The sequence below is a fragment of the Molothrus aeneus genome, chromosome 12, assembly GCF_037042795.1.
Source record: "Molothrus aeneus isolate 106 chromosome 12, BPBGC_Maene_1.0, whole genome shotgun sequence".
NCBI lineage: Eukaryota > Metazoa > Chordata > Aves > Passeriformes > Icteridae > Molothrus > Molothrus aeneus.
The window spans coordinates 9,834,819-9,852,354 of NC_089657.1; the positions used below are offsets into that span (position 1 = coordinate 9,834,819).

General features: G+C 43.2%; 1 protein-coding gene across 2 annotated transcripts in view; it reads right to left on the minus strand.

Moving 5' to 3' along the window:
- SLC6A6 (solute carrier family 6 member 6) overlaps window positions 1-17,536 on the minus strand; it is a 57,834-nt gene that overhangs the window by 20,838 nt on the left and 19,460 nt on the right. For both annotated transcript variants that reach the window (XM_066558233.1, XM_066558232.1), the window contains 5 exons: window positions 13,019-13,258; window positions 12,297-12,431; window positions 10,185-10,419; window positions 4,278-4,410; window positions 664-798 (listed from right to left, as the gene is read on the minus strand). In XM_066558233.1, the coding sequence (XP_066414330.1) occupies window positions 664-798; window positions 4,278-4,410; window positions 10,185-10,419; window positions 12,297-12,431; window positions 13,019-13,247 (867 nt within the window). In that variant the 5' untranslated portion in view covers window positions 13,248-13,258. The remainder of the gene's footprint in view (window positions 1-663; window positions 799-4,277; window positions 4,411-10,184; window positions 10,420-12,296; window positions 12,432-13,018; window positions 13,259-17,536) is intronic.

Consider the following 17,536-nt stretch of genomic DNA (forward strand, 5'->3'; position numbering starts at 1 on the left):
CATTTCTCACATGAACACTGCTGGCTGAAACAATGCTGATCTGCTCAAGTGTCCCACACTGGCACTCTGTAAGCACAGACAGAATTTCTATCTATACAGAAAGAGTAAGCCTGGTTCCCACTAGCCAGGGCTAAGCAAGTATTTCCTGTGCCTCAGAAAGCATTTTCTCCATCTTTGCATGGCTTTTCATTCTTCTATAATTTCATTCATTTCTCTCCCAATCTCCTCCTATTGAGCAGTGGGAGATAAGTGACACTGGTACTCACAGTTGTCGCTTGCTGTTCCATCTGTGAAGCTCACGTGTCTCTCCTTTGAAACTAAAGGCTATCCTCATTAAAAAAATGCATCTCCCTTACCTTACCAACAAGAAAGCTGAGATTGTATAATGGGACAGAGTCTACAGCCTCAGAGTCCTTTGACACAAAAAAAATACACATGCATACACACACAAACATATACATAGAAAGATGCATTAACACATTTAACAGTGACCTTCTCAAGCAGAGCTCTGGAAAATATAACCCAGCATTAAAGTTCATGCTATATTTGGACCTCTAAAGACTGTGGAAAAAAACAACTGATTGCCATTACATCAGCACCATCACCGTCCACCATCCCCCTGGGCACAGGAAATCATCCTGCTCCCCACTCCTGGTTCTGTACCTGTGGGTCAGCTAACCGTGAGATATCAGGGTAAAGATAAAACTTGATGCCTTCTGCAGCTCCAGGCAGGGTCACGCCACGGATGAGTAGAACAAGGAGCATGATGAATGGGAATGTGGCAGTGATGTACACTACCTGGAAATAAGAAAAGAAAAAAGGAATGTTTAGTCTGTGGCAGCCAAAGCTCCAGAACCAAGAGAGGTCAAACAATGGGAATTCAAAGCCCCCTCATACCTAAAAAAGGTCTGACCTGAGTTTCTGTGTCTACTTTTAGTTTGGTGGTCTTAAACACCTTATTGTCTTAGGCCTGAAGGCAATGCATGAATCCTCCAGAGGGCCCAGTCAATGGTCACATCACTCAGACATGATTTTATACAACTCATGACTTTTGTTCAAATTCTGCTTTTGTGTTTGTCCTCCTCACATGACAAGTGCACCTCTGCCAGGGAAGTGAAAAGGTTTACTCACTGAGGGCCGCTGAAACATTATTACCTCATTCTTTATTGGAAATTTAAAACCTACAAATGGCAAACTGTTTCGCAAGTTCTGCTGCTACCTCTGACCTTGCTGTGCAGCCCCACTTCTGCTCCTACAGTCAACCTCCCCAGGAACTGTGTTCAGAGGTGAAGGACATTTTGTCCATGCTCCTGGTCTCCCTTCCTATCTCCTTGAACACATCAAGCCCTTCAGGTTGGCATCAGCCTCAACAGTGGTAATTTCCAGTCCTATAACTTCATTCTTGCCCTTGCTGTCTATTCAGCAACATCATTACTGGAAACTAAGGCTCTATTCATCCAGTTTGAAAATATGTCTTCATTATCTTTAACCTCTATTCCCACTCTCTTTGAACAACAGCCTACTTCTTCTCTTCTTGTTATCTCCTCATTCATTTGATGAAAGAGCCCTTTGCTTTCATCTCTAGCACGAGGGTTAATTGAGCTTGCATTTGGACAGTTCTATCTTTAGACCCACACTTTTTGACCTCTAACATTTTGCTTTCTTTGCTCATCAGTGCTTTCCCTCATTTTTTATATAACTGCTGCGTTACAGTCACTACTGTCCAAGAAAGGGCATTTTTCTTGGAGTCAGATGATTCCCCCCAGGTAATTACAGTTTGCTGCCATGAGTTAAAATGCATTTTTGTTTTCCACAATTTGCTTAACTACTACAAAGCTCCCAGGATGCTCCATTTTTCTTCATAAGTATGTCCTCTGAGAATAACGAGGAGAACTCAAAGCCTGCATTGCCATAATAATCCACAGAGCAGGGGTGATTTCATAGAATAAAAGGAAATTTTTTCATACATGCCTTTCTAAATTATCTCTGAGTTTTCTGTATATTTTCCACAAATAACATGTATTGCACATTAGCCTAGTTTCACCAAAACCAGGATAAAAGGAGGATTTCTGCACCTTATTTTTTTAAATAAGCCAGGACTATGAAAAAATCAAAGTTTTCTTACAAAAAAAAAAATTGACATACTTGCAGGAACTGACTGAACAAAAACCCACAGACAGGTATTTTCACTGCAGGTAGAGATTCTCTCACAATGCTGCAGGAATTTTTAAGATCAAGCACATTATTTAAAGCTTAAGCATAACTCATATTTTTCATCATGATTTCATATTTATTTGTCCAAAGCTTTACTAAATGATTTGAAAACTACAGCTTCCCCCCACCCCCACCCTGCTCTCCAAAGAGCCATTAACACACTGCAAAGCAGGGAAGTGCTATAAACAACCCTCAACTAAAGTAAACTACACTTTTCAAATAATTCAAGTCCTCCATTACAGTTTACAGTTTACTTTTCTTTGACCCCAAAGTTAATGGAGCCACCCAGAGACTTGCCAATGGTTTTGTTGGTCTTTGGCTGCACACCCGCACGAGCTCCGACGCTGCAGAGAGCAGAGAGGGAATTCCTACCAACCACCCTGCTTTAGAGGGAATTCCTACCAACCACCCTGCTTTAGAGGGAATTCCTACCAACCACCCGATTTTAGAGGGAATTCCTACCAACCACCCTGCTTTAGAGGGAATTCCTACCAACCACCCTGCTTTAGAGGGAATTCCTACCAACCACCCTGCTTTAGAGAGAATTCCTACCAACCACCCGATTTTAGAGGGAATTCCTACCAACCTCCCTGCCGTAGACATGAGACCATTGTGCAGGATTTGCAGAGAACACAGGTTTTTAGATGTCTGATTTTAACAGACCTGTTTTCAACCTTTTATCTTCATGGGGAGTGGAAACAGTACCACAGGGAGCTTGGATGTCTCTCTGTGCTATCAGAGCCTTTTCTGAGCAGACACCAGGGTTGTCAAAGGTGCTGCAGAAATGTTCACTCTCACCCTGCTGCTGCAGGAGATTTACTGCACCCACCTTTACCATAGAACTTGCATAATATCCTCATTAAGTCACATCAGTCAGAGGGAATAGAGAAACAAACATTTTTGTCAATGCATGCTTTACAGGGGTGGAAGCTGCTCTTTGGAGGAAAGGTGGAGGGAATCCAGGGCAAGGCACCAGCTTTTTAATGAGGCCCATTGATAAAAATCACAGAAAGCAAGGCAGAAACTGCAGTAAAGCAAATGGTTTAGTCAACAGTGGAACTCATGAGGTCTGGCTTCCTACAAAGTTTTGTCTCCTGGTTGATTCTGCAGTGTGTAACAAGCTAAAACTGCTAAATGATGCTCTCTCTGCAGCTGAGGCACTTGGAATTTCTCTCCCTGACATCTCTGGGGACTTATAAAAGATGAGTTCACACTGTGCCCTTTTTCTTAGGAGGGGCACTAATGGGGTCACTTCCTCCCACCTAGTTGAGAAGAAATGTGGGGAACTTAGTACCTTGAGATCCTTCCTCCTCTGTCAGACTAATCTGAACAGTGCCTCGAGCAACAATTTTGAAAGCTAAGAATTACACAAACACACTGGCTTCAAAAACTTATGAAAATAGGTATAAAACCACTACTGAATGCAAGGGGGAACAGTATTATGCTGCACACCAAGTGACTGACCAAGATGAGCAGGATGCTCAGGATGCAACTGTTGTCCTTTACAAGAAAACATGATTTTGAAAAGCATGTGATGGGACCAAACCCACAAGCTATGTAGGATCTTTGTTAGTGACAATGCTCCTGAAAGAGTACCTAAGTTTAGCCTTGTGTGCCTCCACAGAGCTCTTCTCTAAGCAAGTGGCATTTCAAAAATGCTGTGCCTCCACAACACCCCTACCACAGCTCTGTCAACATCCATCCTGCTGGACTGGGATGAACTTGGCTGGAGTGAGAACACAGACACACAGTGCAGAGCACCATCCATCGCAAGCCTGAGACCTTCTGCTCTCATGACATCAGTGGGATGTTCATCCTCTGAGAGTCAAGGTGGGGCTCAATCTGTGCTTGTGTCTGCTTCTTGATGCCCTTCCAGTAGTGGCTACTTGACTCACAGGCATTTTGGACATTGGTAATGACCTTCAAAAGTCACTTGAATTCTCTTACTCAATGGAAAAATACAGTTTTTCCACGAAATAGTGAATATCCTCCAGAACAGCATTACTTAGTATTCCTAACATCTCTATCTGCAATGATTATAGAATGGGTAAAAGAGCACTTACCTTCCCAGTGGATTTGACTCCTTTCCAAATGCAGAAGAAACATATCACCCAGACAAGGAGGAGACACAGTGCTAGATCCCACTTGATAATACCAATATCTTCAATTCCCGAGGACAAGCTCAGCACATTGCGCCTGAATATTGGAAAGGAAACAAAAGAAGAGAGAGGTGCAGGAGCTCAGTTGATGCAGACTCTGGTTGTGATGGCTAAGAATACATGATGGTGTGCAGGGCTGATGCACAGACAGACCTCTGCTCTCAAAACACGTGCTAAGTCAGTGGCTTATGTGACCAAAGCTGTGCTTTGCAACCCTACATCTCCCTATGTCTGTGGGGCTCCTTAATTCAATATACTGCATTTCAAAAACATTAATCTCTTTTTAGCAGCCCCAATATGAGATGAAAGAGAATTTTCTTTCTTGAGGATCGAAGAACAGCTTGCCCCAGTGGAGCTGCCTGGCAGTAGTACACACCATGTCTCCATCATGGACACTTGCAGCTGACCTGTCTCCACACGTTTCTGCTCCTTTTCAGTTTGTTAGCAAGGCTGCCAGGAGGAGGAAAGGGAAAAAGCAGTGCAGGGAAATGTCAGGCCATGTAACTTTGCAGGGTGAAGGCTGGAGCCATCATCTCTTCTCCCCTTGGGGCCCCTCAAACAATCACTGCCCGGGTGCTGCCACCTGCCCTCAGCACCTCCAGCACTGGGGTCTCATTTAGCTAACACCAGATTATTTAGGACATTTTATTCCCTCACTTAGGTTATTAAATAAAAAGTAATTCCTGAGCTGTGTTTTAAGGGAGCTACATCTGACCATTAAAAGAGTCTGATCCAGAGGGGAAATATTCATTAAGTCTTCTCTCTTTTCAAAATTCCCATGGCTTATCATTAAGTACTTAATTTAAACTATTTTTCAAATAATTTCATGCAACATACACTGTCCTCACACACTGCACAGACCTTGTCATACTCAACACTTCATTTGTCAAATATGTAAAGGAACAAACTGTTTCTTACTGTTCACTAAGCTAAAACTCTGCAAATGAACCCAGTAAACTCTGCAAGATTTTTTTAGTCAAAGAAAAGTTTTGACCTCAATTACCACAGAAATGCCTTGCCCCAAGACTACAGAAGAGAACTTACTGCCTAACAAATTTTTTATTCATTATTACTTAAAATTTACTTTCAGACAGCTGTAAAAGTCAGGCACTTTCGTTCACCAGAGTCAAGGAGAGCAGAGCTCAGAGCAGTCTGGGTCAGGCCCATGAGTGTGGCGTGCACATCTTTGCATGGGGATCCAGTACAAGACAGACCATGGTGGTTTGGCTTTCCCCTGAACTAATGATTTTTTTTTTTTTTTGCTATTACCATGGAAATAATAGTGAATGAAGTCACTGATGGAAAATCTGCAATTAGTTTTTGGAAAAAGCCCTGGATTGACCAGTTTAATAGGACTCAAACCCATGCCCATCTGTTTCTGCATCTCTGCTTGCCAAGCTCACTTGGATTACCTGTGTGACCATGTTCTCACACCAAATGCTTTCTTCTCTCTGAACGTGTGTGTATTTTGTTATGGAAAAGGACTAATGGCACCAGACAGGGTAAGTCTGCCCTAATCAGCCCAGCTATTCAATAGTTATGAGAACTCCCTCAGTAATGAATATTTGGCATAAAGTTGCAGTCTTGCTTCACCTGAGTCTAAAGAAATAAAGGAAAAACCTGCTGTGCATATACAAAAGAAGAAAATACATTTATAAGATGAAAAAGTTCAGCCACAAACTTCTATGCCTTTTTAAAAAATAAATGGCAATTTTCCAATCAAAGGGGCAGTTCATATTAAAAAGGCAATCTATAGAGTTGGCTCTCGGGAAACAGTGAATAATTAACTGCAAATGCCTTTTGGAACAGGGAGCTTTATTAATGCATTCAGCTAAGACTTCTTTGCTTTTTACTGCAGAACTAAAAGCAAGTGGCCATCTCTCCTAGAGTTTACCTCAGCAATTCTTTCAGGATTTTTTGGAAGACACCCCAGTGGGTGACTGAGAGCCAGATATCTTGCTTTTCTATGCTTTTCTTGCTTATCCCATCCCACAAAGACTGACTTCCTCAAGGAATATGCTCAGAATTACTAGGGGAGATTCAGCATTACAATTCTTTTATGACTTCTAGCCCTACATATTTCTGCAGAAGCACTCAACATGGATATTTGACCCTGTAAATTCAAGTTCAGGAAGGAGCATGAGCTGGGCTGTGCTGATAGCTCTTCAATCTTGTTACATAACCCCCATGGTACTGAGATTCAGCCAAGCCCACTCAGCTACCTTCACACCACTCACACACAGAGTTGTTAGTCATTCAGATTTATAGTCTGATGCTGTCATTAACTGTCACTGATTTATAATCAATGGGACAACAGGCTGGGGCTGAGTTTGTTATAAACAGGAGTTCTTGACCCTTGAACACTAATATCTTCTAGTGTGTGCAATATGGAAATGTAACAGGAGCTGTAACTGGCTCTACAACATAAACAAAAATAAAATGAAGAGAGTTATGCAATCCTTGGGGGATATTCCAGCTCATTAATCAAGTGAATGCTGACAGGACCTTTCAAACCAGGAAAGGTGAAGCACCCTTTCATGTTGGATGGATAAGAATAATTAACACTGAAGAGGTTGTACAGAAGAATATTAAAATGAGAATATGAAACAATTTAAAAGACTCTCACATTTGCTCTTAAAGGCAGAGACAGCTGCTCTAGATTTTGTTTAGTTTTTTGTGTTGCTCCCTTTAGGATTACATGCCATTAGCATGTGATGGTCTTTCTTGGGATTTGGACGAATAAAGTCTGCTGATTACCAAATATTTATAAACACTTGGCCAGCACCAGACAATCAGAGGTTTTGTTCAACCCTAATTACCCTATTACACTTATCCCTTATGTATTAATATGTGTGTAAGCCTTTAAGGTTTTGAACTTCAAAATAAAATCTTAAGAAATAAGACCTGAAGCATGTGATACCAAGAGGTAAGTCTCCTCATATAAAGCCTGATTTTGTTAACCCCCTTTTATTGTTGCTCAAGCAAGCATGTGATTTGCACCAAACATTAATTCAAATGAACTGTCAGGCTGCACTATATATCCAGCCAGGCTGAGAAGTTCATCCTGAAGAGGTTAATGCATCTATGTGGTCAATTATACCTGGGCAGCACTAGTTGTACAAAGCAGAACTGATGAGGACACTATATAAATGTCCCACAATAAAAATGGCATTGGGTTTCAGAAACCAAATACTCACAAACCTCTGAATTAAATTGGAATTAATCGTGCCACAAAGGAGATGTATATCTTCAGTTAAAGACTAATTATTTACCTGTCCTTTCAATGTTGGTAGCTGCTTGGCTGGCAGCCAGTATTGTCTATCGCAGCACGGTACCTGAAGTACCTCAAGTAGTTGGTACCTGAAAGTTCTTGAAACTATTTTTAATTTCAGAATTGTAAAGAATAGGAGCATGTCTGGGAAAAAAATGGGGATATTCAGTGCTTGCACCATGTGAAAGCTATGCTACTTTTATTACAACAGTGCTGCATGATCTCTGCTCTTACTTTAAGACATCAATAGTTATTTATGCACAGACAGCAGCTATTTTTAATAGTCCTCTAAGTGTCATGACTCCTGGAGGCAGCTTGCTCTGTTAAGGGCAGTTTTGCCCATGATGAAACAGTGAATTATGGGCAGTGTGTCTGTCCCAATAGGATTACAAAGCCAAACTCCTCCCTAGCAAGACTCCAGGGAAGAGTTCAGCTTACAGTGTCTAAAACTGTTGAGGACACAAGTTAAAGTGGCTGCAAAGTGCAGGGAGAGCTACTCCAGGAGCACTGATGACTGAGCAACCTTTGCTCCAGCTCTGCTACAGACACAGTGAGGGCACAACTGAGGACAGCAAAGTGTGTGAGGATCAAGGATTTGCTGTCCAACCTCAGGCTCCTCCAGCCTGACTTCATCTACAGGAGGATTGGCTCAGCTTGCAGAGGAGTCTTCTGACTTGGTTTCCCTTAGAGGGAAGGTAATGAAAAGCTCCATCACTAACGTGCTCCCATGGGGACATCGTTCCCCTTACCCCTGGCTGCCCTGCCACAACACCCTTCATCAAACACCTGCTGTGGTGTGACCCACAGAGAGCTCTGCTGTTCCCCAGAATTCTGGAGTCCTCACTCTTTTACAATCCCTTTCCCAGCTCCCAGCCCTTTTCCTTTCTGTTGTGGTATCCTCAGTCTCCTGAAGTGAACATGCTGCCTGGGAATCCCAGGGAGACAATCTGGCCCACAAATCTATGCAGCACAGGAATAGGAGCTTCCAGAGCAGCAGGACAATTCCATGGCCACATCAGGAGCCACCAAGCTCACAGGTGCCCCGGGTACAAGAGGACTGTCAGCAAAATCACTGCACAAAAGCAATGATGAACACAGTGCTTTGGGAATCTGGGGCAGCAACTATTTCAGGAGCAGTACTGTAGACCTCTGATTCCTTGGGAGGCCTTGAGAAGACCTTGGAACACACGACCAAACCACTCACTCATTTGGATTCACAGCCTTGAGTCTGAAGTCATTGTGGGAGAGTCCAAAGGAGTGAGAGCTGCCTCCTACTGCAACTTGCCTCTCAGTTCCCCCAAAATATCCAAAGGTACCACTTAACAATTGTATTCCAACTTCCTTCATATTTACAAGGGAGGAAGTCACCTGGGAAAGCAGCTGTCCCCCAACATGGAAACGCAGAGCTCATGCTGCTCTCGGAGCCTGCACCCTGTCTCTCACACCAGCCCCCAGAGCCTTTTGACAAACTACCAATCCCAGATTCAATCTGCCCCTTTATATTTTGGCTCTCAACTTACAAATTTTAGCACAGCTCCTAAGACTGCTTTTTTCTAAACTTCATGCATGCCAAACATCTTCAGCATGAACATGATTCCTGCTGGGGCTTTGGCTGATGCTTATTTTTAAAAATAGAGAAGTAGGTACAAGTTGATCAGAGATGAAACTGCACTTCAAACATGCTGAAAAAGCCAAGCTGGGCCAGAAACTGATTCTACCCATAAGTGACTATCTGAGCAAGCAAGCAAGCAAAAAAATTATTAATAAACTATTTGAAGATACTTTGGATACAGGTGTCTTCCTCAGCTGCTGTGTTTTGACACTTATATAAACATACAAGAGTTTTGAGGTCATGCCTGTTCAGAGATCACGTTATGCAATATGATTTAAAACTTGAAAAATAATAGAGAAATGAGAATAAGAAGCTTATGACTGATGAAATTCAGGCATCTGGCAAAACAGTCTCCTCAGAGATTGCAGAAAAAACCATTGTAACAGAGATGACCTGAGAAACCTAGAATACAGGACAACGTTTACCACCTCTGTCAGATTTATTACTGGTCAAAACCTTACATTGTCATCAGACTGAAGAGAGATGTGTTATAGCTACACAAAGTGCACAGCAAATGCTAACAGCTGGCGAAGAGACAACCACAAAGGTGATGATTTGTTGCTGTTTCCACTGTAAATCCCTGCTATCAGGGCATTTGCAGTGACTTGTTTGTGTTCTCCTGCAACACTCAGAGAATCCAGCCAAGAAGGAAATAAGTTTTCGTTCAAAGAAGCTGTACTGGGCTTTTAAAGCTCCCTGCATGGTCTAGGATAAATACACTTACACATCTGTCACCTGCCTCCACCACTCCCAGACTTACCTCAAGAGAGGTGAGAACCAGTAGCAAACACTGGTCAAAAAACTGACACCCGGATCAATTTTCTTTCCCTATCTAACACTCCCCACTGTGCTTCCATAAAATCTCAGGACTGACCTCTGGCATGCCACCAAAAGCTCCCCGAAGACACCATGAAGAGGGGGTACTTACTCCCAAAACTCTGTGACAGGAGAGGTGAAGTTAGTGGCATTAAGTGATATCCAGAGCGTTTTGTTCTTCCTGAGAGTGTCCTCCACACAGGTGGGGGTGTTCCACTTCTGGTGGCAGTGTGCCCATGGCAGCACGCTCTGGAACGACTGGAACAGGTAGTAGAGTCCCCAGGCCAGGATCACGATGTAGTATACATTCAGAAGGGACACAATCACTATGGAAGCATAACCAATTCCTGCAAAGAAGGGGAGAGACAAGAAAAATGTGCAGATGTGACAGCTGCTGCATCTCCTGGGGCTGGTGCCATTCCCACTGTGCTGCAGGCTTGTACCCTGCCCTACCCCACTGCTGATGGAAACTCAGCTCAACCACACATAAGCACAGACCTGCCACCACCTCTGGCACTCAGGGCTGAGTTTCTGGCTATGGTTTGCTGACACTGAGGGGAGGACTGAAGGAATCTACCCAATTTAACACTAACCCAGCTATTTCAAGTTTTAGTAGAGGTAAGTCAAGGCTTTGCTTGTTTGCTGCACCATCTCACTTCTTAGGTAGCCAAGTGGGCAACCTCACCCTTGCCACACTGTCCCCCAAGCCAGCCTTCCTGGCAGCAGCTCAGCTGGACAGCACCTGCACCACTCAGTTATCAACTGGCAGGGCTCAGTCTATGTGGGGAAAAAAAAAAGACATTTCTTGAAAGAGTTAAAAAGGAATCAGTGTGAAAGTGGTGTTTTCTGCCTCAATTTCACTTGTGCAAAGGAAGCATGGTATTTGTGGATCTTATGGTTACCTGGATCAATCTCTGCTTACACAGTTTGCCACTTAAGAACCACAAGCAAAATAAAAATACTTCCTTTAAAAGTTTAGAGCTGTCTCTTACAAGAACCTGTGAGGCTCCCTTTAACATCACTCTGATGGATATTGCAGCACTTGGGATTTTTATATATAAAATATACTGCCTCATATTTTACAGTTTAAAACCTTGTTACAGCAGGAGTCTCTATCTCAGAGATTATTTTCATGTCAGATGGAAACAAGCAGAGCAAGTGCTATTTATTCTGTACATCTGCATTTCTTTCAGCATATACAGCTAGTCACATTAGCTACACTTTCTCTTTATGGATGCCTGGGAGATTGCTATTTAAACAAGGAACATTCCTTCTTCCTCCTCCTCCTCCTCCTCAAAAAGAAAAAAAAAGTTTTCACAAAAGTGGGAGGAGGAGGAAGAAAATTAAGCTAAAGCAGCACAATTACATCACCCTCAGCAGCATTTTGAGTACTAGGTGGGAGGGTGAGCCTCAGAGAAAACCCCCACTTTTGCTTGGGGTGACATCAGGGGAGAGAGATGCCTGGAACAGCAACAGGGGCAGAGCTAGAGAGACACACCAGTGTGAAGTGCCCACTCTTTCCGAATGGGATTTGAACAGGGCCTCATGTTTAGTGCAGTTATTTCAAATGATTCTGCCTGTGCTGTCCAGCTGTAAAGGGCAATCTACACACAAGACAGGCATCCTCTGTCATTTTTCTAACCTTTCATTTTTCCTTCTAGTTAACTTCCAGAGCAGCCTTCACACTGTTCCTGTGAGCATTGAGCAGGCAAAGGCCCTTTGATAATATCAGACCAACATTTGCCAGGACCTGCTCAGTTATGACCAAAGCCCTGTTCCTGAATCCCACCAAAAAATGCTGTCCAGGTTTTGACTGCACCAGTAACAGACAGATGATGCCAATGAGAAACTTTCAAATGGAAGATGGATTTTAATTTCCAGACCAAAATAACACTTCAAAGATGGTTTCATTAATGCCATCTAGCCTTCCAAGACAACACTTTCTCTGCTACCTGTAAACAAAATGTGCAATTGCCTTAAAAGGCACAATATGCAATTTCTTTCTTGGTTATTGGCAGTTTTGCCAGTTAACAAGCTGATAGCATCAAAATCAATATCTCACTTTGTCCTTCAGACTCTCTGACTTCTACCCTTCCAGGAACCAATATCATACCCTTAATTACTAGAGCAAATAGCTGAGTTAATGGACATGAGGGGAATGGTGCTGCTACATATGGCTTACAGAGGGCTCTTCAAGCAGCAAAGCACAACAAGATGTACTAACCAGTGAAAATAGGGCAGATCTTTTCCCAGCACGTAATTCCGCCTTCGGAGGTATACTGTCCTAGCACCACCTCCAGGAAAAACACGGGAAGACCTCCCCCAAACAGGAAAATGAAATAAGGTATAAGAAATGCACCTGTTGAGAAAATACAATAGTACATAATGAGATTAAATGAATGAACTTATGCAAGATCATAAAAAAAAGTGGCAACAGGCACATATAAACAAAGAAAGGTATTTGATAATTTAATATCACTATGCAATAGTCTTATTCTGGGGTATTTTTGCTCATTTTTTTTCTGCAAAAATAATGAGTATAGGCTGGAAAGGACATATTCTTACCTCTTTAAAATGAATATCTCCAATAACAATGGCAGATTATTAGGCACACAATACTTTCATATGGCTCAGACTGCTCTTATTCTGAAATCCCCTGGTCTGAAATCGTAATGGTCTATATTAATAGCATATCTTCTAGTTAAAACTCAGTTGTAGCAGAAGTAAAAGAGCAGGAAAGGCTCAATAGCACAACATTAGAAATCGCTGCATTTTTTTCCCTAATAGAGTTTTAATAAAAACTATTCAGTGATGAAACAATCTCTCCTGACGACTGGTGAGGGGGGCAGAAAACACAGGTATGAACAGTCTTAACTGGATGAAGGCACTGAAAAACAGAGAGCGTGGGACACAGAGAGTGATTGCTGGGCGTGGATGAGAACTCACCTCCGCCGTTTTTGTAGCAGAGATACGGGAACCGCCAGACGTTGCCCAAACCGATGAATCCCCCCGCCACGGACAGCAGGAAGTCGATCTTGCTCGCCCACTTCTCCCGCTGCGGCGGCTTCCCCTCAGCCTCATCCTCAGGCCGTGTCCCCGGGCTCTTGCCGGGGGAAGGTTTGAGGATGTCCTTGTGGAAATCTTTCAAGCACTGAAGCTTTTCCTTTGTTGCCATATTTCTGCTTTCTACACAGAAAAAGAACAAAAAAACCAAGAGGGGTTTATTAAGCGGTCCTTTCCAGCTGAGCTCTCTAACACTGCAAGAACTGTTTAGCCAAACTCGTTCTATACAAAACAGTGTTGTTTATTAAGCTGAGATAGGAAAATACTTCTGATGACTTCACTGACCAGGAGAGGCAAAGTCCCCCTGACTGTGTGATCACCTCTGTGCAGGCAGAGCGGTGCAGAGCACCGTGAAGCTCTGGCACTGCTCGCTGCCGACCTGCTGCCCCAGCAGCGTTCCCCGTGCCGGCTCCTGCACGTGGTGCTCCTGGGCAAGTGTCTAACGCTGCTTCCATGACCAAAATAAAGTACAAATCACTGCATCTGGCTCCTTCTAAAACATTTATGTGAAATACAGAATAGTAAATCTCACCTTTCCAGATAAAACCCGTTCTTCTCCTTCCCAATAATTTGAGCAATCCTGTATCATTTACTGCCTGCAATTTCCATTCCCTCAAGTACTATAAACCTTTCAGAAAACTATACATTCATAAAAACTGCAATGGAAAGTCATTTTTTCTAATCAGCCTGCAGGAACTGAAGGAATCTTTTCAGTTTATTCCGTTTTCATAACTGTGCTGTCTTCCCTTGACATCAATAAAGGGACAAAAATAAGCCTTTATATTCAATTATTGTGAAATGCACACCTATGCAATGAAACAGTTTGCTGAGAATGATGGCTCCTTAGTTAATTAAAAAGTCATATTAAATCATAGCTGGTTTAATAATTTATATATATAATTAATTATCAAAATCATAGACATTAAAAATAATAACAGAAAGAATTATTCTAACAAGTGCCTTTTTGACCAAGATTTTCTAATGAAAACAATTTAGGAGTAACTCACAGCTTTTATGTTAACTGAGATGTCAGGCATATGTGGCCAATTAATTCCCCACATAACTCAAGCAACTTCAGCTGGCTCTGACCAGTTATTTTTGCAATGTGTGTTGATACTGAAATTTTCACCAGAACCAGGCAAACAAGCAAGTTTGTTCCAGATCACAACCACTCGCTGCTTATACATGCCATTATGAGTATAGTCATAAAAAAATCATGCTGCAGATTATGCTGTTTGATAGCTGCCAGCCTCCCCCATACCTGCACACTGGTTTTGATCTCTAACCTGACTGAGCTTGTGGCAGTGACCCGAGGATTGAGCTGACATTAGCTCTGCAGGAAGTTTTTAATCTGCACTTGATTTTGAGATAGATATGCATCACTGTACATGCAATGCTTTCCATTCACCACGGAAAGTTTCAGAGGGCTAACACTGCCACAAACCACAGCAGCTCCACACTCACCTCACTGGTGGCCTTCCAAAGCAGGCACTGTGACACCAGCTGCCTATCAGGCCATGATCTGAAGAGGGACTTTAATCTCCACAACGTTAATCATTATGACTTTCGATTGGTTTTTAAACCAGGCCACTGGTGACACGAGCACTGCAATACCTCGTGATCAACAGCAGAGAGAGCTCACAGAAGGAAAAAGTGAATCACAGGGTGATGGACCATCACACCACTGCACGGGGATGAAGGCAGGGCATATCCCACCAAAATAGTTCCTGTTGGTCACTGTTAGAGACATGGTATGAGATAAAGCAGTAACGGAATAAAAATGGTAGGGCTGGCTCTGTAACAGTCTTTAGGCACTTAGTTGCTTTTGGGCTTAATTCACTGTACCTAACTTGAGTTGGTTATCATGAATGGAGATTAATGGAGGTGCCTCTAAAAGGGATTCACAGCAGCCTTAACCTCCCTGAGACACCTGCATCTCACACCAAACCCCAAACAGGCACCATCCTGCATAAACTCCTGGAGTCCTCTCTTGAGGGAGAAAAAAAGAAGTGGACATAACTGCTTTTCTTCAAAGAGGTGGTTGAGGTCCTGCTCTCTCTGCAACAGCTACCAGGTATGGATAAAGCTCATTTTTGCTTTCTTTGCCATTTGTGCTCCTTGAATCCCTATCTTTCATCTTACTGGAGCATGTCACAACCATCAGGCAACAGGCTATTCTGGGCTGAGGAATGGAGGGCATTTGGATTGTCTCATGGAAGCTGTTCTTCACAGGGGTTATTGAAACACTCATCAACAGAGGGAGAAAGCGTGCAAGAGAGGCTCACACCTAGTGTTTAGGGTATGCTCTTTTTTTCACACAGTTTTTTGGTGAACCAGTGGGACAGCCATAAACCTGCTTAAGAGGGCACAGAGATATAGATTTATAGATCCCTGCAGGATTAGGTTTGAAATAGGAGCTTAACTACTCCCTGTGGAGACTGATACTGGAAATACCCTGAAACAGACCACTGGGAACACAGGCTCCCCTTATGTAAAAAAACCTAAGGAGACCTTCAGCATTAGCCACCTCAAAGATTAAAAACTCTTCAGGATTGCAATTTTTTGCAATCTACTTTTATCTTGTGACACAGAGCTCTTTATTTTTCTGCCAGCTCTAATCCTCTTGCCTGCGGATTTACTTTGACCCAGGTGTTAGTCAGTTCTACCCACAGTTTGGAAGGTTGACCAATTGATTGCATTCTGTAAACCCTGACTCTCCCTGGGACAAGGTGATCACCCTATGGTTTGTCCCAATTAGCCGCACACAAAATGTCAAGTGGTGCCTTTCCAGACTCTTTCTTTGTAACTGAGTGGAACTGCGTTATAAAAAGGGATTTCTAATTTGTCTCAAGATACCCCAAATTAATGGCTGTGCTTGAAAACCTAATAAGTAAGCGTAAATTATGCTTCAGCCTTAGCTGGAGTGTGGTGACAGATCGTGATCTCTCCCTTAGTCCAGGAACCCTCAAGGTCATGCTTTCTTTTGGGGTCATTTCACTGTATGGGTGGCAGGAGATGAGCCACCAAAACTTTGACGCAGTGACCAGCTCTCAGTAGTGAATAGGGGCACACTACCTATCCAAGGCTTGCACAAAATTAGTAACAGCCCAGTTTCACTGTGTACAGACTTGCTAAAATCCCAATTGTGTCTGGAAGACCGCAGCTGTGGCTGGCAGGCACGTACTGTCCACCAGTACCACAGGAACTGTCACTAAGTGGCCACCTGGGACTGTGGTCCCAGCCCATGTCACGTTCAAGGGATGTTGGATTTATCCCCCTTTGCTGCCAACCATTGGTGTCCACCCAGCCATTCCCAATTACAGGAACTGTCTACAAAGGCTGCAAGGGTGGGGGGTACGGGCGATTCTCCCTGGTGAAGAAAAGCCAAGAAAAGTAAGTTTGTTTAGTGAAAGGCATTGTCTTTTTCCTTAATGCGGTTGGAGTTTCATTTCCTTTAGCTATGTCCCACTGGGTAAGGCTAAAATGGCTCTTAAGGGAAATAGTCTGACAGAGATGCTGAAACAATATGTTGTCACCGCCCAGGTCAGAACCAGAGAATAATAGGTTATTTTTACTGTATCACTTAGTGGGGATGGTATCCGAGATCTAAGTCCATCAGATTCCCCCAAGGAAATATATTGTGAAAAAATGCTCTTACAACCACAGAGTCCAAAAGGAGCGATCCAAGTCTGAGGCATGTGTCTGCCTCCCAGAGACACACGTCTGCCTTCCAGGAGCCACATCTGACTGTGAGAGTACCCCCTCCAGGAAGCTTCAGATGGCCCCAGGAAGCTTTGGCTTCGTCTGATGAACTCAATATGGATAAATAAAAAGCAGCAGTCAAGCCTGCTATTTATGGTGTGCCCCTAGGCTGAGCCCAGTCACACTGCAAGAGCCTGATCCGACAGCAAGGGGAGAAAAAAATCCAGACTGGGCCAGGCCCAGAACTGCTCTCACATACACTGGACCAAACATCATTAACTGAGGATGGAGTAATCAATTATCAAATCGTTGCTGGTAAAATATGGAAAAACAGAATGGGGATCAAGCATGGGCACTTTGCACTTCTTAAGTATCTGCTCACTGGTGCAGCCAGGAGGCCCTTCCACAGGAGAGCCAGATGTATGTGCCTTGCACAAATTTCATCAGGTGAAATACCCTGCAATAACCCAGGCTCTCTTGCTGCCCCCCATGACTGATCAGTCTTTGATGCACAGGTGAAAATACCTCCATAAGTGGAGTGCCTTCACAGCCAGCTTGGCTTGGGCCATCCCCTGGGCTACACCTATCAGGAGCCTGCACCTCAGATAACCCATACCCTTTAAAAAAATACTGGCATTGAAATGTAATCCCTCATAACATGCAAAAAAGATGAGGGGTAGAGGAAGGGGAAGGCTGCAC